Source organism: Paramisgurnus dabryanus, chromosome 3 (genome assembly GCF_030506205.2).
Source record: "Paramisgurnus dabryanus chromosome 3, PD_genome_1.1, whole genome shotgun sequence".
Taxonomy (NCBI): Eukaryota; Metazoa; Chordata; class Actinopteri; order Cypriniformes; family Cobitidae; genus Paramisgurnus; species Paramisgurnus dabryanus.
In genome coordinates this window covers 40,904,706-40,930,369 of record NC_133339.1, presented here as the reverse complement: position 1 = coordinate 40,930,369, position 25,664 = coordinate 40,904,706, and the positions used below count along the sequence as shown (strand labels likewise).

Here is a 25,664-nt window from a genome sequence, read left to right as displayed (position 1 = left end):
TATTAATAGAGACTATTACTTTTATAACTCAACAGCACTGAAGAAACATATTGTAAGCATATTCATTTAAAACAAATAAAACTCCTTCTGACTGTGGTGACAATAATCTGACGGTGGTGACATTGGCCTCATTATTCCAAAATGTATACCACTCAAGTCAATGGCTTCTTGCTTAAACTTTATGTAAATATTTGGTCCAAAAAATAACAATCCTGAGCACTGTGATGAAGAAATATCAAATCATAACTTCCTAAAATACATAAAACCCGACAGAAAAGACAGAAAACCTGACGGTGGTGACATCTGACGGTGGTGACAAAAACCTAATATAGATAAAAAAAAATCGATGAGTTGTTCACATTAGCCATCTTGATTCCCCTCTGTTGCTAGCTACTTCAGACCTCTTCTTAAAAATGATACATTTATTTCATAATCTAATCTAATATTTATTTTACAAAGATGACGCTGTTGACGTTATGGTTGTCACAGTAGCAGTGTCCAAAAATATGAAGAAGTTTAAGAGAAAATATCAAACATACAGGAGCTTGAGTGATCTTGAAGCATGCAGTAGAGCTGAAGGTTTGAAAATGGGGTCCTCAGGAATGCAGTTGACCCTGTAGTTGTCGAATTTTATTGCTTTTTATAAATATCTGACGGTGGTGACGAATATGTGGGACACATTTTGAGCAATCACAAAATAATAGTAAAAAATTGTTCAAAACTCACTGTTTGTAGTTTTTAATACATATTACAATGTACTCTTTCATGTGGTAAATATATTATTCAATTCAATTATTACTTTTGGCTTTTTTAATCAAGTTGAAATGGTTATCTCTTAACCGAGGACAGCTGATTTTGTAGGCAATGGGCCAGCATATAATCATTAAATTAATAAAAAATAAACCTATAAAAGAACCTTACATATGTGCAAAGGACCCCCTGATTATAACATTGATTCTTTTTCTTCATGAAAATGTTATTAATTTCCAACAGAATTAACACTTTTCTTAGTGGGACATGTTTATGCCAAAGTTTCAAGAATCAGTGTTGTATTAAAACGTATATTAAATATTTTTGGATTTATATTAAGTTCAAATTCATGTTCATGTTCTCTAGTGCTCGTTCCCATCCCTAGTATATATATGGTAGATAGCTAGATCATGGTTAATGGATAACACTTTTACAAAAAATATTTTAAATGGATAGACAGAAAGAAATAGATATATAAATATAATATCTAAACATTCTTAAATTAAGATGCTTTTTCTTGATGAGCAAAACGACCCAAGAAAATAAGTCGAGTTTTTGGACCAAAAATATACATTTTAAGTGATTTTGTGAAACAAGCAAAAAATCTGCCAATGGGGTAAGCAAAAAAATCTTGAGCATTTTCTTAAACACTAAATTCAAGAAAAATTAGCTTAACCCATTTTTGTTGCTTGTTTTATGCACAAAATCATTTAAATTTGATATTTTTTGTCTAAAAACTACACTGTAAAAAAAAATCCGTAGAAATTGCAGCTGGGTTGCCGGTCATTTACCGTAGATTTAAATTTATGTTATTTACTGGCAACATTTTGTTCAAAGTTAAATGAATATTTAACATTTACAAGTCTTTGTCTTTACAGAGTAAAAAAACTAAAAAAAAAACAGCATCAAGCAAAACATTCTGGGAAACAAAATTGGAAGCAAAAAAACAGAAAAAGGTTGATGATGATTTCTGGATCCCAGAATGCTTTGCGTGAGGCTGTTATTGTATAGTTTTATTCTGTAAAGATAAAGACTTGTTAATATTTACAATTTATTTAACTTTGAACAAACACTTGCCAGTAAATAACATAAATTTAAATATACGGTAAATTACCGGCAACCCAGCTGCAATAACATTGTAATTTCTACGGATTTTTTTTACAGTGTACACTTATTTTCTTGGGTCATTTGCTCCTCAAGAAAAAGCATCTTAATTTAAGACAGATTTTTAGGGAGGGAAAGATGGATGAATAGACAGACAGTAATTGATATAGACAGATAGACAGATGTAGATAGATGGATAGACAGATAGATAGATAAAGAAATAGATAGATGGATAGACGGACAGAAATGGATACAGACAGACAGATGTGGATAGATGGATATATTTACAAATATATAGGTGAATAGACAGACAGACAGATAGATAGATAGATAGATAGATGGATAGACATACAGAAATAGATAAAGACAGACAGACAGAAATAGATATAGACAGTCAGACAGATGTGGATAGATGGATAGATAAATGGATAGATTTACAAATAGATAGATAGATACACAGACAGACAGGTAGATGGATAGACAGACAGACAGACAGACAGATGTAGATGGATAGACGTATAGATAGATGGATAGATGTACAAATAGATAGATGGATAGACAAACAGACAGGTAGATGGATATACAGACAGAAATAAATATAGAAAGACAGACAGATGTAGATAGATGGATATATGGATAGATAGATGGATAGATGTACAAATAGATAGATTGATAGACAGACAGACAGATGGATAGACAGACAGAAATAGATATAGACAGACTGATGTGGATAGATAGATGTACAAATAGATAGATGGATAGACAGACAGGCAGGTAGATGGATAGACCGACAGAAATAGATATAGACAGACAGACAGACAGACAGATGCAGGTAGATGGATAGACGGATAGATAGATGTACAAATAGATAGATTGATAGACAGAAACACAGATGGATTGACAGACAGAAATAGATATAGATAGATAGACAGACAGACAGACAGATGTAGATGGATGGATAGATGTACAAATAGATAGATGGATAGACAGACAGAAATATATATAGACAGTCAGACAGATGTGGATAGATGGATAGATAAATGGATAGATGGATAGATTTACAAATAAATAGATGGATACAGAGACAGACAGGTAGATGGATAGACAGACAGACAGACAGACAGATGTGGATAAACGTATAGATAGATGGATTGTTTTACAAATAGATAGATTGATAGACAGACAGAAATAGATATAGACATACAGACAGACAGATGTAGATAGATGGATGGACGGATAGATAAATGGATCGATTTATAAATACATAGATGGATAGACAGACAGACAGGTAGATGGATGGACAAACAGATGTGGATAGATGGATTGACGGATAGATAGATGGATAGGTGTACAAATAGATAGATTGATTGACAGACAGACAGATGGATAGACAAACAGAAATATATATAGACAGACAGACAGATGTAGATAGATGGATAGACGGATAGATTTACAAATAAATATATGGATAGACTGACAAACAGATGGATTTACAGACAGAAATAGATATAGACAGACAGACATATGGATAGATAATTGGATAGATGTACAGATGGATGGATGGATAGATGTCCTTGACCTCAGTATGTTGGCTTATATTTCCTCATCTTTATTTCTGATGGCCTCTACTTTACCTCCACAGTGCGCTGGTCATCACAACTCTATTTGATAGGAACGTCACCTGTAGAAAAGCTGCTTCTGTGAGTTGATCCCATAATACTTTCTTTAAATGTTTTGATTGTGTTTACACATTTAGGGGAAGTCTAACCCCTATTAATGCAGTGGTGGTTTGGGCATATACTTTTGGGATAGGACGAGTACTTTAACATTGAGTAAATGACACACTTAAGCTTTAATTTCACCTTCTGTAAGTGCATACAATAAGACATTTTGGGAAATATAATATCTGTTTTGCGTTCTCTGTTTTTAGGCTGCTTTCCAAGAGAATGTGGGCAGACAGGTAAAAAGAAATTCAATACACAAAGTCCAATGAAAACACCTGCACTTATTGCAATGGTTGTCTAATGCTCAGAGATGTGTTGTCTCCACAGGGCACGTTCCCCCATGGCATTGATATTCTCACAGCGGCTGACTACTTCACGGTTGGTAACCTGAATAACTGCTACCTGACTATCAGGTGAGAAACAAAGAGGAGCTATAATGTGTGACTGACAACTGTTTTGGCATACTTAATTGTTCCCCATTATGCCTTTGAGTACACCATGTATACTTTACAGGGTCAGGTGGATCAATCGTACTGTACAGCCCGATTCTGCGAACAGTTTTTTGAATGCTTTGAATGCTTTAAATGCTTTGGTGAATGAAGCAGCGGTAACACTGCAGCAGCTTTAGGAAGGGCCCACCCTTCAGAAAAATGTCACCATTTCACTGTGACATCCCGACTTAAAGAAAGAGCAATGTGAAAAATTCTAGCCTTAGGGAGCAAAGAGCCATACTTGAAACTAACTTTCAGCCTGAAAGCAATTTAACGAACTTGAAATAGATGATATTGACGTAAGCTTTGTTTACAATGCATATAGTTTTTACTTTTGAAAAGGTCAGGCAGTTTGAGTTCATTTACATATGTGTCCTAAAGGTACATTAGCAAACAAAGCCTGCATATTCCTAATAGTCCTTTCTATTGCTCATAGAACGTATGTATTAACTAAACTAAAACCAAACTGTTTTTCAGTGTCTACATTGCTAGTTTTGAAGAATACACCAAACCATTAATTGATCACTTGGTGGCTATGAAAGTCAATCACTGGGATGGGTAAGAATTTTTATTTTTATACACTTGTCATACACTTTAAACCAAAGTAGGGCTGCAGCAACTAAACGATAATAATCAATTAATTGGTTGACAATAAATTTCATTATTGATTATTTGGTTTGTGGCGTTTTGCTCATCCACGTCTGCTTCATAAAGCACCAGCTGAGCACTTATAATTAAAGTCAGGCGCTGTTTCTTCATAAAACGCGAGCTACACGTTTATCAATACGTTCTTCATCTCACCGCGCGACTAGACAATGATGGAAGCAAAAGCGCAAAAGAACGCTGGTTAATAAAGGTTTAATTTCGTCCTTTAAATATAAGTGAGTTTGCATTTGTTTAATTGTTGTTGGGTTTTTAATAAAATAGTAATAAACCACAAACTAAGCATCTGTTCTAAAGTACGGTGCAAATCAAGGTTTTTGTTACTGTAAAAACGCAGTAACACTTTAGGATATATTACTGTCATATCATATGCCTTCTTTATTTTGCTAATAATGAATAATTTTAATACTCATACATGGGGCAGTTTCCCGGAGAGGGATTCGACTAGTCCTAGACTAAAATAAATGTAAGAGCTGTCCAAACTGAAAACAACTTGCACTAACATATCTTAAAATACATTGATGCCCTTTGTTTTGCCTCAAAATGCACGCCAGTAATATTTTTAGTAAGACATGTTTGTTAAAACTAGTTATATTTCCTAATTAAACTGAGGCCTAGTCCTGGCTTAAGCTAATCCCTGTCCAGGAAACCACCCCATTAAGGTCTAAAGTTGAAGATTAAAATAAGTTTATTATTTTGTGGCTAAATTTATTCACCAGCACTCAGTCTATCCCTGTATACTCAATATGTTTTGTTTATTATTATTTGTTTATTATTATTATTTTGACATTTAAAGATGTCGTTTTACTTCTCAAAAGCCAAGTTTACTTCAATATATTTCATGTAAATGTTAATCTATCACAACAAACTATATATTGTTGGAAAGGTCTAAGAATGTAGTTTTCATATTTCAAAACCTTTTAACAGTAATAATAATAATGCAGTAACTGTAACTGTAATTTATTAATTTATGACAAGAGTACTCCGCAAACCTCAGTTTGTTGATAATTTTTTGGATTAAAAATAATACTATATTGCATTTTTATTTATTTATTACAAATGAATGTAAACTGCTATAAATATATATATATATTTGTTCACCTCCAGACAAGTCCAAAAAAATGTCAAAGTGTTTTCTTTAAAACAAGACCAAATTTAAGCTTCTAAACCAAAGAAATTTATTTGTAGGTGTACATAACCCTTTTCACCACCCCTCACTCAAAAAGGGCTGCGCCAATTAAAGGGTTAAGGCTTAAAATAGCAAAAGATTATATTAGTAAAACTCTGTAAGTAGTGTGTGGCTTTTTTACTTTGAAAATTACACATCTACACATGAATACCCTATTTTAGTGCCTTATTTATCTGTAATAAAATGAGTAAATATTTAGGTTTTATATCCGATTAGTCGACTAACCGAAAAATAATCGGACAATTAATCGATTGCGAAAATTATCGTTAGTTGCAGCCCTTAACCAAAGCGACAGAGTTTTACAAGGTACACACATTTTTAAAGGAACAGTATGTAGGATTGTGGCCAAAACTGGTATTGCAATCGCAAAACTTGTGGCTAAAACTGGTATTGCAATCACACAACTGGTGGCCAATACACAAAATGACAACATAAACATCAGTTGAGGGCTGCAACTCCACTTTTTAAATGACAATATCCTGGCCAGACCACTGTTGTGAGTGATATAAGTATTTGAAATGAAAATGATTTCTTAATGTTTAGTGACATATCAGTGTAATTTTATGATTAATTGATATAAATTTCTTACATACTGTTCCTTTAATCAATATGTGTGTTTCCTGAGATCGAACCCAAGATGTTTTGCGATGCTAACAAAATGCTCTACCAGAACATTGACATTTGTGTGTTGTTTTTTTATTAGATTTTTACATTCGTGGCATTTACCTGATGCTTTATTTTAATTTATCAGGGTGATCAGAGAGCTAGCCGCCAAAGCATTGCACAATTTAACAGTCTGTGCCCCTGAATACATGGCCAGCAGCGGTAAGTACTTCTTCACGAGTCTAAGCATATGAACAATCTCACGTAATTCTGCTCTATGACCTATCGTGCTTTTTTCGTGTTTCAGTTTTACCCAAGCTGTTGCCCATGGCGACAGGAATGGACCTACAAGCCCGTCACGGCTCGATACTGGCCTGCGCTGAGATTACTCATGCCCTCTTTGAACTTGCCATCCAGAACAATAGGTCACACCCAGTCACCTTTTTTGGTTACCCTGTCAGACCTGAATTCAAATCATGGTGTGACCTAAAAATGTTACTTGCTCTAAAACATTTGATTGTTTTTATAGGTCGGTGACTGACTTCCTATCCTCAGAAACTATTGAAGGCCTTAAGGGCATTCATCAAAAGGTCTCTCGTGTTTGTCTTAGTTTCAAATATAAAACAAAGTCAGTTTATTGACACTAACCTGTCGTATGTACATTCACTTGCAGCTCGCTGACAGAAAGCAGTACAGGTAGGCACTTGCCTCATAAACTGCCAAGTAATTCACATCAAAGCTTTTCATGGGCGCTAATTTGTCTATACTTCTTTTTACCCTAGGGGATTTGGTGGAGAGCTCATGAGACCAGCAGGTGAATAAAATTATGATTTATAGTTATTTTGTAGCACTGATGACGCTTTTATGCTGGAGTAATAAGCTAAATTTGTTTTAACGATTGAGAGATCCTGTGGGAATGAGTATTATTGTAATGTACTTTAGTATAATACACACTCTTCTGACTTCTTCTGACTCTAAAGTAAAATGTCAAACGATTTAGCTTTAAAAACATTATTTTACACCATTTGTTTCTTTGCAGTCTGTGTCCTCATTGAAAAGCTCTCTCTCTCTAAGATGCCTTTTAAAGGTGATCCAGTCATAAGTAAGTCACCCACATTATCACATATGTCTCCAGGGCATATAGGTTGATGGGTTTTGGATGTTAATTGATTTTCGACATGATTAATGTGTATTGTGATTCGTTTTGAAGCTGGTTGGCAGTGGTTGATAGACGACAGCTTAAAGCACCTTCATCTGTTCTCCAGTGGGGCCAGAGAGGGTATACAGGTACCTCATTTCTATTTGAATCTTACCTTGAATTTACCGGTTGTGGTTAATTTGGAAATTTATCAGTAGCTTATATTGCATGTGTGTGTGTGTTTTCTGAAGGATGCCGCAGTTTCAGCATTGGCAGCGTTGTGTCTGCAATATTATCAGGTTGAGACAGGGGTAGCTGATCAGATAATGCAAGGTACGTGAGAAATTAGTTGCAAATGAGCTCTGGTTGAGTTGACAATGTCATATTTTAACTTTTTGGTGTATGTATGTGCATTTTTCGCCATACAGAACAGCTGATTGGACAATACCTATTAGCACTAGAGAGTCCTGAGGTTCTGACCCGCTGCGGCTGCGCTCTCGCCCTGGGCTCACTGCCTCCGTTCATGATACACGGCAAACTGCAGCAGGTAGGGTCTCTCAACACTCTCTGGCTTACACTAGCTCGTGTTTGTGTATATATATTATAGAAAGTATTCAGAGCTTTTGAAAATTATGCGATGTGCTTTTGATGATGTGCACTTATTTTTTTGTCAGACTATCGAAACTTCTCTAATTTCGTATGAGTCTCCCACATGCTTTTTGGCAAAATGTAGCTGAGATGTCTCATTCCCTTTTCCATTAAGCTGTGACTGATGAGGCATGTAGGAACAGCTGTTGTTGACACAGTCTCAGCCACTACAGCTTGTTACCTTAAGGCTGAAGTGTGATCCATTTGGTCAGCGTACTGGGTTTAAGACGCCATTTCCTTCATTCGAGTGTGCGCACAGCATAGGTCACGCAGGTCACATACGAATCAAATAAACTATACTTTGCATTCAACAGTTTGCGTACTTTTGTGTGTGTGAAAAAACTTTAGATTTGGTTTCTTGGTTTAACCATAAGGCCAAAGTCTGGTCCATTTCTTTGGTGTACTCAATTTTCGTCATAAGTAGATGGCAAGCATATGCAAACCGTCAGATTTTTGAAACCCGCATACATTGTAGTTCGCACATGCATGTACAGAAGAATGTAGGATGTAGCCCAGGAGACGCATGGCATTTTGTTACAATGTGCATGCGTCAAACGTGTGTACATGTACGAGTCAAATAAATAATATTTTTTTCAAGGCTCTACGTTCGACCATTCTCATACTCGTGGCTTTAAAGTTGGTTTCTTGGGTTAACCTTAAAACCGAAGTATAGTCAATTTTTTGTGTACTCAGGGGCTCCACGTACAGAGCAAATGACTCTATTATATTTCTTAGAAAAGTGCATGCATGCTGTACACAGACGCTGGATTTTTGAAACCTGTGTACATTGAAGGTCGCACATGCATGTACAGAAGAATGTAGTATGTAGCCCAGGAGATGCATTGCATTTTGTTACAATGTGCATGAGCGAACATCTGTGTACATGTACGAGTCAAATAAACAATATTTTTGCCAGGCTCTACGTTCAACCATTCGCATTATCGGTGCTTTAAAGTTGGTTTCTTGGTTTAACCTTAAAACCGAAAGTATAATTTATTTCTGTGTACTTAGGGGTCCACGTACAGAGCGAGTGACTCTATTTATTAAATTTATTTATTAAAATCGCCTACAGGACAATGTAGTATGTAGTAGCCCAGGAGGCGATGCAATGCATTTTGTCTCAATGCGCATGCATCAAGTAATAAGTCAAATAAGCAATATTTTGCAAGGCTCTGCATTCGACCGTTCGCATACTTTTTTGGGCTTTAGGCTACAATGTTTACAGTAGGCTTACAGTACGTTTCTGGCTGTATTTACAGTATATAAAAATCAATTGAAACCCCTTGATCCTATTCGCTGTGCTATTAAAAGATTTGTGATATTTAAATACTTAATTATTTGCCATATTTAAGGAGTAAGACTACTTTTAAAATCAGTCATATTTAATTTTATAAGTTAAAAGACACTACAAACTGGATAACTGTAAATGCATTAGACTTGTTAGTCACAGTGTGCATGTGCATACTCCCTAGATATTACCTGGGCTTCAGGCAGCCTGTAGAGTGGCACAGAAACAGGAGAGTCTTACAGAAGCCAGGAGGGACGCTGCCACAGCCATGTCTCAGTAAGTAACACCTTATGTCTTGAATAACCAGTCTGCCACAGCTTAGTGTGAGCCTACACGGTCGACGCCTGCTCCTTCCTGCATCACCTGAAATTCATGAATGTCTCACGCCACTGCTCTGTCCCATCTTGTATTGCATGTCCATGTGTCCTGTGCTTTCTCGCCCTCGCAGGGTGTGCGTGTCAGTAGGAGTGCGCGCACAAGGCAGCCCGGACCACGTGTTGTGTGAGGACAACATTAGGGCCGTGTATGAAGCCTTGCTGGGTTGTATGAACGACTACAGCATGGACAGCCGAGGCGATGTTGGGGCCTGGTGAGTGCGCGTGTATTTTTTGAAAATTGTTGGACGGTGCTAGTGCAAAACAAATCAAATATTTTGGTACTTTGTAAAGTAACATAACAACCCTTGCGCCGTCTGTATGTGAAATGTATCTATGTATTTATTTCTCACACTATCCCTGGGGCCAAGTTTACCTAAGCTCACCCTGAGGAATGCCACCATGCCTGCCAGTGCCCTTTAGCAAATCTCTTGTTGCCCCACAAGAGATGCATTCTTCACCATAGTAGCCCTAAAGGCACCTCCAGACATCGCACACCTTCCAGCAATACCTACAACGCATATATGCAATTGTCACAATGCTTTCCTAATTAACAAAACATGAATGATGAATCACCTTTTGTTCATTTTGTTTCAGGGTGAGGGCAGCAGCAATGAGCGGTCTCATGAACGTCACCTTGACGGTCGTGGCGTCTGCACCAGAGCTTCTTTCCCCTGACATGTGAGACGCTCTCAGTCTTTTATAAATCCAGGCTTGTTTTCCTACACAACACAGGTTAACTGGTATTTTTCTCTTTCCCTGTAGTGTACAGCATATGATGTGTTGCCTTGCCCAGCAGGCTGCAGAGAAAATAGACCGCTACAGAGCTCATGCTGGCACGGTTTTCCTGCGACTTCTCCACGGCACGGAGCCCGCAGTACCTCACATTCCTCATCGGGAGGAGCTGCTGAGCATCTTTCCTCTGTGAGTGCCCCAGGGGTCACACCATCCACAGGATACGCTCAAGTTCACTGTTTTTCAAACTAACTTGCTGCTTCAAATTACTTTGGCTTTATGAAGTAGTATAATTACATATTGTAAGCTAGCATGAAATTATGCATAAAACTGATGTAATACGTTGTTTCTGCTTGGTGCGTCTCTTTGAGGGAAGTGAGGAGTGTCAAACTGAATATTTTTATACCCAAATTTTAATCAAATTTAAATGATCTCAGAAGTCAGAAATAAATCACTTTTGACGTTTAACCATTAAAACTTATGTTTCTATTGAGAACTGCAAGTAAATAATTGTAATATGCATCTGAATAAACATAAAATAATTATGTATTTTTTAATTTCTATTTTTTTTTGCCCTTTTTATAAAATAGAGAATTCAAAAGATTGTACACTGCAAAAATTAATGTTTTACTTAGTATTTTTGTCTTGTTTCTAATATAAATATCTGAAAGTTCTTCAATTGAAATATAATTACTTCGTACACTGCAAAAAAAAAATATTTTCAAGAAAAAAAATATTTTCAAGAAAAAAAATCTTTGTATTTTTGTCATAATTTTTTTTATAAAAATATCTAAAAAAATCTTAAATTAAGATGTATTTTCTTGATGAGCCAAGAAAAAAAGTCTAGTTTTTAGACCAAAAATATCAAATTTAAGGGATTTTGTGCATAAAACAAGCAAAAAATCTGCCAATGGGGGTAAGCAAAAAAATCTTGAACATTTATCTTAAATGCCAAATTCAAGAAAAATGTGCTTAAAGAATTTTTTTTTCTTAAATCATTTTTGTCTTAAATCATTTTTTTGCAGTGTAAGCAAGTGGCTTAAGATATTAAATCTTGTTTATTAAAATATATGATGAAAATCAAGAGGGCTTTTTACTTAAAACAAGTCAAAATATCTGCCAGTGCAGCAAGAAAAATAAACTTAATTCCAGTTTCAACTTAATTCAATAAACCTAATTTAAGTTTATTTTTCTTACTGCACTGGGCAGATTGTTTTAACTAAAAAAAAAAAAAACAACTCTTGATTTTCATCATTTATTTCATTAAACAAGACTTAATATCTTAAGTAACTTTCTTACCAAGTAAATGTATCTCAATTTAAGAAATTTCAGATATTTATCTTAGAAAAAATACAAAAATACTAAGTACACTGCAAAAAATTATTTTCAAGAAAAAAAATCTTAGTATTTTTGTCTTGTTTTCCGAAAAAATATGTAACATTTCTTAAATGAAGATGCTTTTTCTTGATAAACAAAACGGCCCAAGAAAATAAGTTTAGTTTGTAGACCAAAAATATTAAATTTAAGGGATTTTGTGCATAAAACAAGCAAAAAATCTGCCAATGGGTTAAGCCAGTGGTTCTCAAACTGGGGTCCGTGGCCCCCTGGGGGGCCCTGAGATGGTGCCAGGGGGGCCCCGGTTTTATGACATTTTATAAAATAAATCAATTTATTAAAAATTCTGTGTAATTAAATCTCAAAATAAGGTTACTTACCAACAGCACTACATTTTAAAATGTAATATGCTTGACTTCATTCAAAAATTGTGTTTTGAAATGTTTTATGTCATACATTTTCTTTGGGGGGGGCACATAGGGATGCACTGTATACAAGGGGGGGCGCACGCCGAAAAAGTTTGAGAACCACTGGGTAAGCAAATTGAATTTTTCTTGAATGTGAATGTGTTTAAGAAAAATTTTCAAGATTTTTTGCTTACCCCATTGGCAGATTTTTTGCTTGTTTTAAACACAAAATCACTTACATTTGATATTTTTGGTCTAAAAACTAGACTTAGTTTCTTGGGTCGGTTTGCTCATCGAGAAAAAGCATCTTAATTTAAGAATTTTTAGATATTTTTACTGAAAACAAGACAAAAATACTAAGAATTTATTTCTTGAAAATAATTTTTTGCAGTGTAAGAGTAAAACAATATTTTTTTGCCGTGTAGATACACTTGAAAAAAAAAGACTTTCTTTCGTATTTTTGTTTTGTTTTTAGTACAAATTCACTTGAATTAAAAAAAAATTGACTAAAAACTATTTTTTTTTTAGGTCATTTGCTTAATTCTTTGCTTAAAGAAAATGCATATTAAAGCCTTATGCATCATGTCGCCTTTAAGTGTGCGTACCATCTGCTCCAGGTTGAATGCATCAAGCATATTAAATGAGCTTAAATTATCTTTTAGTCATTATTTCAGGGAGGTTCATAAAAGGTTTAGAAAGCACATATTTTTGCAATCGCTCACCATTGTAGCTGTAGTTGACCAACAATCTCACCCCAGCTGCTTGATCTTTGCTCATCTCTGACCCTGGGTTTCTTTATGTATCATCAGAGAGACAGGACACTCCCTAAACTGGAGCGCAGCATCACAGGCTTTCCCTCACATCACACAGCTGCTGCGGCTGCATCAGTACCAGTACCACACACTGCTGGGCCTAACCGTGTCTGTGGGTGGACTCACCGAATCCACAGTAAGTTCATTCACATTATAAACATATAAACACCTGTTTTTCCTTTAAAGGCTCAGATGGGAACTTGCTAAACTAGGAGATAAGTCTTTTTTTCTATGCTTAAAAACTTTTTTTCGATATATATTACAGAATACATATATTATTGAAACATCCAAAATAACATTGGTTATTTTTAATGCAATAACAAATTGTATGTCCTTTGGCCCCAGTGTAAAGCTAAATTTTCTTTAGAATAATGTTCAGGAATTAGGGTGGTTGATTTATTTGGAAATAAATAAAATAAAGTGCAATGCAATAAAAATGCATGATGTAATGCAGGGTCCTGTTACATATGTGACCAGTGTCTGTGTAATAAGTGGAATAATGTAGTCAACTGGTTGTTATTGCAAAATAAATCAACCCTTTAGGGTGATACAAGACAAGCTGGAGACAAGCTCATTTCATAATGTGAGGTTAGAAATAGATGATTTGGTACTGTGAGAAACAACAGAATGTACGCACATCAGTGACCAGCGGGAGGCGCTGTCGACACTTTGTTCTATAGAGAGTTTGTATCCAAATGTTTTAGGGACATTGATATGATTAGACAATGCATTTTTCCCAAGTGTTGCAACACAAAAGTGGTCCATTATTTTGGTGCCCCGAGTGTTGAAACGCACCGCAGTTTCTTGAAAATATCTTGCATGTGTTAAAACAAATAGACGTTTTGCCACAAATGCAAGTCTATGCCCATGCTGGCCCCAGAGTGCACAGGGTTTGTGTAAATGGCTTCGAGGCACAACCACAGCTTCTCCAGTGGGCCAGGGTTCATTCAAAACACATTGAGCTGGAAACGGAGCGAGTAGGATTGGCACTTATAGATTCAAGCTTCTGTGTTTTAGTGGTGACAGGCGGCTCCTGAGGGAAATCTTCATCTTATCAGCACATACTCTGATCTAGGGATGCTCATTTCAGTTCATTTTCCTGACCGACAACTGCAGCTTGTTAACCGAACGTTAACCGTTAACTGACAATACACTTGACGGTTGTCTGTGACCCAGTTAAAACACTACAAACATTTAATTTAATTTGAATATGTAAACAGCAGCAACAGATCAACAACAGAACCAGGAATCATACATTAAATGGGACACATTTTAAAAAGTTTTGGGGTCTTTTTTGCTTTTTGTGCAAAAGAGAGATGTTTATGGTCAGAGTCTAAGACACAGGCACACGCGTGCATCTCCGTGCCGCTTTCAAACCATACTCAAGCACACAACATATGCAGTACAAATGATTTCTCATACAAATGATTACTTTACCAGACCGTCAGGGTACCAATAATTTGTGTCATTTACAGGACATTCACAAATTAAGGATAGAAAAAGTGACGAAATGTCTGTAGGCACGTGTCAACACTCACTGTGCGTTAAATATTTTTTTCTTTTAACTGATAATATTAATTGGATATAAATTCTTACCTCCGGTTAACTGGTCAAAATGATCTGTTTTTCTGTACTTCATACTATGTTTTATTTTTTGCTTTTGTTGATGTTTTTTTCTTACAATTTCGTTTGACTTATGATTTTTGGGTGTTGTTTAATGTTTGCTCCTGATTTCTCATGAGTGGTTTATTACTGTACAGTAGGTATTCTGATTTGAACACATTTGTAACACCATATAATAAAATTAAAGGGACACTCCACTTTTTTTGAAAATATGCTCATTTTCCAGCTCTCCTAGAGTTACACATTTGTTTTTGACCGTTTTGGAATCCATTCAGCTGATCTCCGGGTCTGGCGGTACCACTTTTAGCATAGCTTAGCACAATCCATTGAATCTGATTAGACCATTAGCATTGTGCTCAAAAATAACTAAAGAGTTTCAATATTTTTCCTATTTAAAACTTGACTCTTCTGTAGTTACATCGTGTACTAAGACCGACTGAAAATTAAAAGTTGTGATTTTCTAGGCAGATATGGTTAGGAACTATACTCTCATTCTGGTTTAATAATCAAGGACTTTGCTGCCGTAACGTAACCTGCAGCCATGTTACGGCAGCAAAGTCCTTGATTATTATGCTTCCTAGCCATATTGGCCTAGAAAATGGCAACTTTTAATTTTATGTCGGTCTTAGTACACGATGTAACTACAGAAGGGTCAAGTTTTAAATAGAAAATATCAAAACTCTTTGGTTATTTTTGAGCACGATGCTAATGGTCTAATCAGATTCAATGAATTGTGCTAAGCTATGCTAAAAGTGGTACAGCCAGACCCAGAGATCAGCTGAATGGATTTCAAAATGGTAAAAATCAAATGTTTAACTCTAGGAGAACTGGAAAATGAGCATATTTTCAAAAAAAGTGGAGTGTCCCTTTAACAGTGTTATTCCTGCAACACTGATTGTGCAAACTAAAACAAATCTGAATGAAACTAAAATGAAGTCATGTTTACCTTAAGTCTTGTTGAGTAGAGAGCAATATGACTTAAAGCAAAAAATTGGGGGAAATATCTGTAGACTTTCACAGTATCCGTAGTTTTTTTTTTGCAAGTGTTACTTTCATATTTTTTTCTTTCTTCTCTTATTTTTTTCACATTTATTGTCATTCATTACATTTTTCCTGTATATATTTATTTTTCTTTAAACCCCTAGACTCAGAGCCTCTGATACGGTGGCTGATGGGAGCGATCATTTGCCTTATTTATAGCTATTAGTGTTTGTTGATGATGAAAAATAAGTTAAAGGGCTTTTTATAGGAGCTCTGAGTGTAATAACCGTCAACTCATCTGTCAACTAGACCTATAAAGAACTTCCCATTAGACCATGCAGTCTCTCTCGCTCTCTCTCATATCTTTTTTTATTATCTTTCTCTTCTTTGACTGGACCCACAGTAAAGGTTATGCTTTTACCTTCAAGCCAAAACTAGAGGATAAGTGTGTGTGGTTCTTACAGAGTACATGATGAATGATGGGGAGCGCTACACAGGACTTCTCTATGAAGCTCAGCTCCCCCTGTACAGCACAGGAAAACTTTAGGTTGAATTCACACTTAATCTTACTCTGCTACTGTGTTTGTGTATGCGAGGGGTCAGACAGAGTCCTACATGAGAGAGGTTTGCATTGTGTGTAATAGGGTTCATGATGTGGGGTGAAAGTGCTGCTTTCTCTACTAAAGGTTTCCTGTTTTCACCCTGAAACTACAGGAAGAGGAACCTGCACTCTCATAATTTATGTTTTTAAACACCATTACCTCACTGACTCATACTGAATCTAAATGCATTGATACGATAAAAATATATAAGAACTGAAATGGTTCCTTGGCCAGAAAACAACTTTTATATAGACCAAATAAACAGAACTTTTGTCAAAAAGATACAGACATAATCATTTTCTCTGCTGAGATTTGTAGATTATTTAAAGTTGCTCCTATTAATGTAATATATTTTAATGTCAGTTTTTTTGTTCTGTATCCGTTACCTCTAAATCTTTAATTCTGAATCTGTTTCTCTAAATCTTTAACTCTCTGAATCTTGACCTTTAATATGTATCTCTGAATCTTTAATTATGAATCTTTAACTCTGAGTTACAGTAGCTCTGAATCGATATCTCTGTATCTGTGACTCTTAAACTGTAAATCTTTAACTCTGAATCTTTAACTTGAATCTTCAACTGTGAATCTGTATCCCTGAATCTTTAACTCTGAATCTTTAACTGAGAATCTTTAACTCTGAATCTTTAACTGTGAATCTGTATCTCTGAATTTTTTACTTTGAGTCTGTATCTCTGAATCTTTAACTCTGAATCTTTAACTGAGAATCTTGAACTCTGAATCTTTAACTGAGAATCTTTAACTCTGAATCTTTAACTGTGAATCTTTAACTCTGAATCTTTAACTTGAATCTTCAACTGTGAATCTGTATCTCTGAATCTTTAACTTGAATCTTCAACTGTGAATCTGTATATCTGAAGTTGCTGAGGTGACGTCACAATCGTGTTGCATTGTGGTATATGAAGCTGCCTGAAGTATACATATGAAGTAGACTCGCTCCCAGTCAAAATCGAGGGAGTGAGGGTCTGTCCATATAAACTTCCCTTGTTCACTTGACTAAGTGGAACGCACTTCAAAATAGTGACAGGGATTCCCCCGAGGGGAAGTGTTTAGGGAATTTTAGAGTGCGTGTTTAAAACTGGAGTGGAACGCAGCCCTGGTCTATATCTCTGAATCTTTAACTTTAAATCTGTATCTCTGAATCTGTAACTCTAAATCTTTAACTGTGACTCTGTATCTCTAAATGTTTAACTTTGAATCTGTATCTCTGAATCTTTAACTTTGAATCTGTATCTCTGAATCTTTAACTTTGAATCTGTATCTCTTGGTCTATATCTCTAAATCTTTAACTTTGAATCTGTATCTCTTGGTCTATATCTCTAAATCTTTAACTTTGAATCTGTATCTCTGAATCTGTAACTGTGACTCTGTATCTCTGAATCTTTAACTTTGAATATTTATTTCTGAATCTTTAACTTTGAATCTGTATTTCTGAATCTTTAACTTTGAATCTGTATCTCTTGGTCTATATCTCTAAATCTTTAACTTTGAATCTGTATCTCTTGGTCTATATCTCTAAATCTTTAACTTTGAATCTGTATCTCTGAATCTTTAACTTTGAATCTGTATCTCTTGGTCTATATCTCTTAATCTTTAACTTTGAATCTGTATCTCTGAATCTGTAACAAAGAATCTAACTGTAAATCTTTAACTGTGACTCTTTAACTCTGAATCTGTATCTCTAAATCTTTAACTTAGAATCTGTATCTCTGAATCTTTAACTTTGAATTTGTATCTCTGGGTCTGTATCTCTGAATCTGCATCTCTGAATCTGTATCTCTGAATCATCAACTTTGAATCTGTGTCTTTGGGTCTGTATCTCTGAATCTTTAACTTTGAATCTGTATCCCTGAATCTTTAACTGTGAATCTGTGAATATGTATCTTTAAAATCTTTATCTCTGAATCTTTAACTCTGAATCTTTAACTGTGAATCTGTGAATATGTATCTTTGAATCTGTATCTCTGAATCTTTATCTCTGAATCTTTAATTCTGGATCTGTATATCTGAATCTTTAATTCTAAATCGATAGCGCTGAATCTGTATCGCTGAATCAGTATCTCTGAATCTGTGTCCACAGGTGCGTTTCTCATCTCAGTCATTATTTGAGTATTTGAAGTCCATTCAGCAGGATGCAGCAGCACTACAGCAGTTTGGAGACACTGTGTTAAGAATCTTCAGAGATCATCTGCGCAAAGACAGGTACACAACACACCTGCTCTTAAATATGCATTGACGTTACATATAGATACATTTTCTTTATTGTCATTAACTTAAAGAATTGTTGACCTAAGCGAGTAGCGTGTATTTTTGCAGCATACGCACTGGCTTATTCGCAATATTTGCATTGCCCGGCATGACTAAGAACCAAAAGGATGAAAAATATTTAGCGTAAATATTTTTGTCTTCTTGAAAATAAATGAATATCGTATGTATATGTTTATTGGCAGTACTAAAAATAATAATCTTTACATTTTAATAAAACTCTGGAGGGGTTTATAATCATAAAGAACAAACCGGGTATGCAAATGTATGCAGTCAGTTTTAGATATTAATGAAGCTTATGGTTGTTAACTTGAGTGTTTTACCTAAATCTGCCCTCAGGGTCTCCATTCCTTTACTGAAGATGGTGGATCAGCTCCTGGCTAACGGCTGCTTTGACATCTTCACCACTCAGGAGAGGTGAGCGTGGAAATACCTAGAGACCATTACAGATACACAAACCACCCAGAGGTCAACAGGAGACAGATTTAGACTCGCACAGTAAATGTTTAGGAGAACCGAGGATAAACCGTGCTAAATCATTTGTTGAAGTTGAAAGATAGACGATCAGTGTCTTGTTTAATCTGATGTCATGTTTCTGCCTTCAGTCATCCATTTTGTGTAGAACTGCTGTCACTCTGTAAAGAGGAAATCAAGAAGTCCAGAGAAGTCCAGAAGTTGTTGTCATGTATAGCCGTGTAAGTGCCATTGCGTAAGAAAGCTTTGGTGTGAAGGAATTGATGTTTACTGTCATCACCTCTCTCAAGATTGGCCATTGTTACTTAGCTCTCTGATTGGCTCTCTCTCCTGCCCTCAGGTTCTGTGGAATGGTCCAGTTTCAGGGTGACGTGAGGAAGAAGATCTTGGTGCAGTTGCTGATATTGCTCTGTCACCCCTTTCCTGTGGTGAGCGTCTTAACATTTACAGATCAGTCAATTAAATATTAATTCCACCGTTGGCTCATTTCTGCACACGTTTCTCTCTTCTCTTCCATCTGAAGATCAGAAAGACGACAGCCAGTCAAGTATATGAGATGCTCTTGACCTACGATGATGTCATAGACGATGAGCAAGTGCTGACTGATGTCATGGCTGTGCTCAGTGACACTAATTGGTGAGTGTTGACGCTTGCCCTGTTGCAGAATCAGGTGTTCATCACATCTACAATTGAAATTTTTTGTTTCTTCTCCTAGGGAAAATGACATCGCCACAGTTCGAACTCAAAGGAATCAGCTTTGTGATTGGCTGGGAGTGCCAAGGCCAATACCAGTGGCCAAGGTAATACATTAATTTAAGCCATTAAATACATTATTATGAAGTGTAGGATGTGATTGGCTTTCTATTTTAGCAATTATTTCTAAATAAACGTGCCAGGACTGGTTGTAAGGTCTTTCCTTGTCTCACAACTTATACGTTAAGTAATGACACATATATTTATATAGCACCTCTGAATTTAAAGTCTGTGTCCAATATTAAATGTGATTCAGTTTGTCACGTGTTATTAACCACCCAGCCACATTTGAATGATGAAAAAACAGCAAGTAAATAAATTAAGTTATTCAAATTTAAGCAAAAAACAGACAGGATTCTCTGCCCTTTTATTTGGCATAGTGTAAATGGGTCTTTATATTAGTTTTAATGTGTTTGTCACCTTATCTACATGTTCTGTCATTTGTCTGTTTCAGAGTTCACCCCAATAGCTCCTTTCGTTTCAGCCGAACAGAAGCACTACCAGTTTGTCTCTGTACTCTGTTTTGTTGTGGACATCAATCAAAGTCTGAGATGTTTTCCATGTAATACCATGTGACCAATACATTCCTAAAAACAATAAACTTCCTTGTGCTCTAAACTTCATTTGCACATTGTACGCCCCAGGAACAAGACTGGGGATATATCTGGAAATTTAGCGTTAAAGGGGACATGAAAATCTGACTTTTTCTGTGTTTAAGTGCTATAATTGGCTCCCCAGTGCTTGTATAAACCTAGAAAATGTGAAAAACATCAACCATGTAACTTAGTTTTGGTAAAGCATTCTCTGCAAGCATGTGAAAAAATAGGCAATTGAAATTTGGACTTGCTGTAATAAGACAGGTGCAGCGATGCGACTTTCTTAAAAAGAATAAGCAAATTGGTAAAAAGTCGTTTTTAGATATAAATGGGTATATTTTCACATTTTATATAAAAAATTCTTCAAAATGATTTGTTAGGATCTGACAAAAAATTACAATAGCAGTTTAAAGTAGATAGAGTCTGCAAAGTCAATTTTGAGATAAATCTATTTAAAGGAACAGTATATAGGATTGTGGCCAAAACTGGTACTGCAATCACAAAACTTGTGGCTAAAACTGGTACTGCAATCACACAACTGGTGGCCAATACACAACATGACAACATAAACATCAGTTGAGGGCTGCAACTCCACTTTTTAAATGACAATATCCTGGCCGGACCACTGTTGTGAGTGATATAAGTATTTGAAATGAAAATGATTTCTTAATGTCTAGTGACATATAAGTGTAATTTTATGATTAATTGATATACATTTCTTACATACTGTTCCTTTAAAGTTAAGTAAGATAATTGTACTTATCGCTCTAAATAACTATTAAAACATGAACCAGGTCCTGCGCTTTATCTCTTTCAATAACTCTCTCAACACTAAGCAAGTCCTGCACTTTGTTTTTTAATTTCTGCAAGTTTTAAAACCAAAAAAGGTGCACAAGTGCTTTTAGATTAGATTATTTATTTGTCAATTTCTTCACATGTTTAGAACATAAAAAAGCAATCGAAATTACGTTTCTCCCTATCCCATGATTTTGTTCCAGTGGACACACATCTTTTGTATTAGGAAATATTTTGAAAGGTACAGCTTTCGATTAACATACGAATAAAGATAATTTTATTTTTCATGTAGTTTAATTGTTATTTCGAGCATTAGGATCACTAGAGAGGGACGAATTTTTTTATATATAAAAACCTCAAATTCAACCAAAAACAATTACTTGCGTATATTTTCTAAATTAGCAAGGGTCACATTTAATCTGCTATACTTATTTTTTTATAAATACGCAGTATCAGATCTTTTTTTTTTTTAGATAAATTTTATATGCTTTTATTGACATTTAAGATAATTGGTGAACTTTTGTATTGGCACCTTTAAAGTGATAGTAGGTTTTGAGGAAATCTAAGCAGACAGGGAACAACTAGTTCCCTTACTTTTTCCTTTCTATCACAGCCAGCACAACAGCTTTTCAGACGAGCAGCTTTGCAGTGAAACTCAATCTAATCCGCTTCATTATACTCCAGGGAAAGTATTAACATTTACCAAAGAGGAAGCCCTGGCAGTGGACAGGCATAGCTTGGTACGGTCATTTCAGCTCAGGCTTCCTCTGGCGACGTGTATCCGTGTGTCTGGCTGGTGGGGCGAGAGGATGCCTGTCGCTCTCTCAAACTCAACCTGACCCAGATTGATTCACACCAGGCATGAGCTTCACTGAAATCCACGTGGTCTCAAAATACACAACAACACTCCCAGCTGAAACAAAGGGTCGATTGTTGAGTTGTAGGATGTGGTAGATAATGAAGTTTAGACTTCTGCACCTTTGGGCGTTTAGGATTAAGACTCGATTACATCCTCAGGTTCATCTTATATATAGCATTGGTTAGACAATCTAATGGCAGACCTTGTATAACGTTCCTTATAACACCTTGGTTGTATTAATATTAAACAAAAAGAACTTTTGCAAGCATTTACCAGTTCATAAAAAGGATGTGAGTTAGGAGTTAGGTTTTAATTAACTTTTATAACCGGTTTTAAGCATTGACCTAAATATGACAATCACAGACTGCCTTTGTTGGGGAGAGGAATGCATTAAGCTTGCTGGCATTTTAATAAAAATGAACTAAAATGCTCTGCACACTGAAAACTTGCAGAGAGACCAAAAAGGTCTATCAAAAATATTACTTTAATTTAACAAATGCAAAGTGAAAAAAGTGCAGTGAAAAAAAGCATGAGCTGAAACATCTACTCCTGTGTATGTTTTTAAGACACTGCACTTTTTCACTTTGTTTATCTTGCATATGTAAAAAAAAGTAATATTTCTGATAGACCTTTTTTGGTTTCTTTGTATGTATTCAGTGTGTGGACAATTTTGACTACTTAGTAGACATAACCATTTGTGACCCTGGACCACAAAACTAGTCATTGTAGTATTTTTTTTATTATTTATACATCATCAGTTGAATAAATAAGCTTTCCAGTGATGTATTGTTTGTTGATGGATAGGAAAATATTTGACAGGGATACAACTATTTGAAAATCATCTTTAAAGTTGTCCAAAGGAAGTCTCTAACTGCATCCACTCACAAAAAGAAAGTTATTTATGGTAGAAAATTTACAAATGGTAACACTTTACTTGAAGGGGTGTTTATGACAACTGTCATTAAGTGTCATTTGTTCAGTTATGTCATTTTTAATGCAAAGATGACATTGTTTGAGATGTCTTTGTTATGACAACTTGACATAAATCTGTCATAAACAAGACATAGCCAAACAATGATGGGTTAACATTACATTAAACTGTAATTTAAATGTCATAAATTGTCAATACTGTTAATACTAATAAACCGTCATATAGTTTTATAACAGCATCATGCATATTTTTCTTGACCTTTACAGTGGAACAAATTGAACTTGTGTTAATACTATTTCAAATCATTTTAAATACCTTAACAAAATGCAACAGACACGTCAAAAGATGATACTCAACTTTATGTACAGTATGTGCACATAAAAAACGACAACTAACAGAACTTTTACAGAAATATTCTTACATAGAAGAAAAAACTTACATAGAATTAAATTAATACATTTCATGTAATAAAGTTTTTGCAGCGATATGGACCCAACACTGCATGGCTTAACCCATTATTATATTGGTTTTATTTAATTTTAGGTTAATCAGTATCCAAATGCAATAAAATATAATTTTAAATTTTTTTATTATTATTGGATGATTAATTTTATTTCTCTAACAATTGGAGGAAACTTAAAAAAAACACTTAAAGATATTTTAATGACAAATTTAATTTGTATCACTGGTAAAAAGTGGATAGTTATGTTGTCTTGGTAAAGTTGTCATGACAAGTTATGATGTATTGGTTTATGTCAAGTTGTCATAACAAAGACATCTCAAACAATGTTATCTTTGCATTAAAAATGACATAATTGAACAAATAACACTTAATGACAGTTGTCATAAACGTGCATAGAATCTCCTTCATGTTAACAAAACGTGTCATGTCATGATTATAAAGGTGTCATGTCAGCCTTATGAACACCCATTCAAGTAAAGTGTTACCTTACAGAATATCTTAATGCAAAATTATCTTTACTTAATATCCTAATGATTTTAGTCATAAAAGAAAAATCGATCATTTTGTCCTATACAGTGTATTTTTGTCTATTGCTACAAATATACCCATGCAACTTGAAAAAAAAAGTTTTTTGTGGTCCAGCTGGAAATCGAGTGGCGGTTCTTCTTTTTTGAGTGCATACTATTGCTTCTTGATGAATGACATCTTAATAAAGCAATATATTATAAACTAGAGGAGTAATACCTACATAGCTGTTGTAAATAGTCGGGATCCAGTCAAATACACCTGACATCTTGGCAAGGTCGTCTAAAGTTAACCCATAAAAGTAAAATCGCTCTTTAATGGCATTATAAATGCAATTAAGCAGATTATGTGTTTTAAATGTTTCCTTTTACATTTATGCATTGCCAGTGCTTTTCAAGATATACAATTCTTATTAGTGTGTTTCTGGGATCAAACCCGTGACCTTTTGCACTGCTAACATGATGCTTTACCACTGAACTATACAGTAGCAACCAGGAGATGTCCAGGTGATTAAAATAAAAAGTTAAACTTTATCCCTTCTTGCTTTATTTCAACTCACCTGCTTTTAATTTTGTATTGGTGCTACTATTTTTATCAAATGCTGCTTTCATTAAAAGGTTCGGCGCGAAAAAAGCACATGCAGTCTCCATATACCTTACACAAGCCCTGGATTTTTGTTTAGTATGAGATTTCAGGTCGTCTTCTCCTCTAACCTTGCGTAATTCGAATTTAATTAATTCTGGATGAAGAGATGGAAAGTTCTGTTAGTAATTCTTGTGTTTTTATCTGGGTGGATTACTTGAATACCGAGGGGCTCTGCTACAGTGCCGAGAGTCAAGAAGAATGCTAATAATTCTTAAAGGCTTACAGTCGGCCGACAGTAGCCATGGCAATGGGTCCCGTACAATGGAGGCCTTTTAAACAGACCGGCGATCTCATCCACTCAGCTGTGCTGTGATATTGCAAAAGGGCATTTTCCACTTTCCCCTGAGCTGTTTGTTATGGGATTATGTGCCGCCCATAGCGATCTACACCATTCTGAGATTATAGCCTCTCTTTTAATGGCACTTTAATAAAGTACAAACTTTAAACCCTGAAGTCTTTACAAGAGGGGAACTTTACCAGCTTAGGCTAAGGTGGGGTTTAAATGTCTCAAGAAGGTCTGTTTCCTCACCGAAGTGCTGTTTGGTTTTGTGTTCGGCTAGACAGGAGAAACTAAATGTGCAGGTGTGTGTAGGTTGTTCTCTTAAAAAAAAAAATCTAATTTCTCATATCTGTAGTGTATAATTATGTCTTTTAACACACCCTTTTAGGTCAGTATGAGTAAAATGTCATATAATCAAAATGTTGCATTATGTAATTTTAGTCATGCAAAATTTTATCTATTTATTTGTGTCCATAGCACAAAATTCAGCTTTTTTCATGCCGTGACCACGAATGTCTTTTCCGTGACAAGCGCAAAAATTTCTATTAATAATTTTTCGTTTTATTTTATGTTATGTTTTCTCATTGTTTTTT

At 35.2% G+C, this 25,664-nt stretch overlaps 1 protein-coding gene across 1 annotated transcript in view; it reads left to right on the top strand.

Moving 5' to 3' along the window:
- Window positions 1–20,595, top strand: part of tbcd (tubulin folding cofactor D) — a 41,142-nt gene extending 20,547 nt beyond the window's left edge. Inside the window, exons 15-39 of the mRNA XM_065242490.2 lie at window positions 3,497–3,554; window positions 3,785–3,814; window positions 3,906–3,991; window positions 4,547–4,627; window positions 6,673–6,746; window positions 6,832–6,949; window positions 7,054–7,114; window positions 7,198–7,220; window positions 7,307–7,338; window positions 7,564–7,626; window positions 7,735–7,811; window positions 7,914–7,995; window positions 8,091–8,209; window positions 9,783–9,874; window positions 10,047–10,187; window positions 10,570–10,653; window positions 10,738–10,896; window positions 13,259–13,397; window positions 18,566–18,687; window positions 19,090–19,167; window positions 19,356–19,445; window positions 19,565–19,652; window positions 19,748–19,860; window positions 19,940–20,024; window positions 20,432–20,595. Of these exons, the coding sequence (XP_065098562.2) occupies window positions 3,497–3,554; window positions 3,785–3,814; window positions 3,906–3,991; window positions 4,547–4,627; window positions 6,673–6,746; window positions 6,832–6,949; window positions 7,054–7,114; window positions 7,198–7,220; window positions 7,307–7,338; window positions 7,564–7,626; window positions 7,735–7,811; window positions 7,914–7,995; window positions 8,091–8,209; window positions 9,783–9,874; window positions 10,047–10,187; window positions 10,570–10,653; window positions 10,738–10,896; window positions 13,259–13,397; window positions 18,566–18,687; window positions 19,090–19,167; window positions 19,356–19,445; window positions 19,565–19,652; window positions 19,748–19,860; window positions 19,940–20,024; window positions 20,432–20,446 (2,110 nt within the window). The 3' untranslated portion in view covers window positions 20,447–20,595. The remainder of the gene's footprint in view (window positions 1–3,496; window positions 3,555–3,784; window positions 3,815–3,905; window positions 3,992–4,546; window positions 4,628–6,672; window positions 6,747–6,831; window positions 6,950–7,053; window positions 7,115–7,197; window positions 7,221–7,306; window positions 7,339–7,563; window positions 7,627–7,734; window positions 7,812–7,913; window positions 7,996–8,090; window positions 8,210–9,782; window positions 9,875–10,046; window positions 10,188–10,569; window positions 10,654–10,737; window positions 10,897–13,258; window positions 13,398–18,565; window positions 18,688–19,089; window positions 19,168–19,355; window positions 19,446–19,564; window positions 19,653–19,747; window positions 19,861–19,939; window positions 20,025–20,431) is intronic.
- Window positions 20,596–25,664: the final 5,069 nt, after the last annotated feature.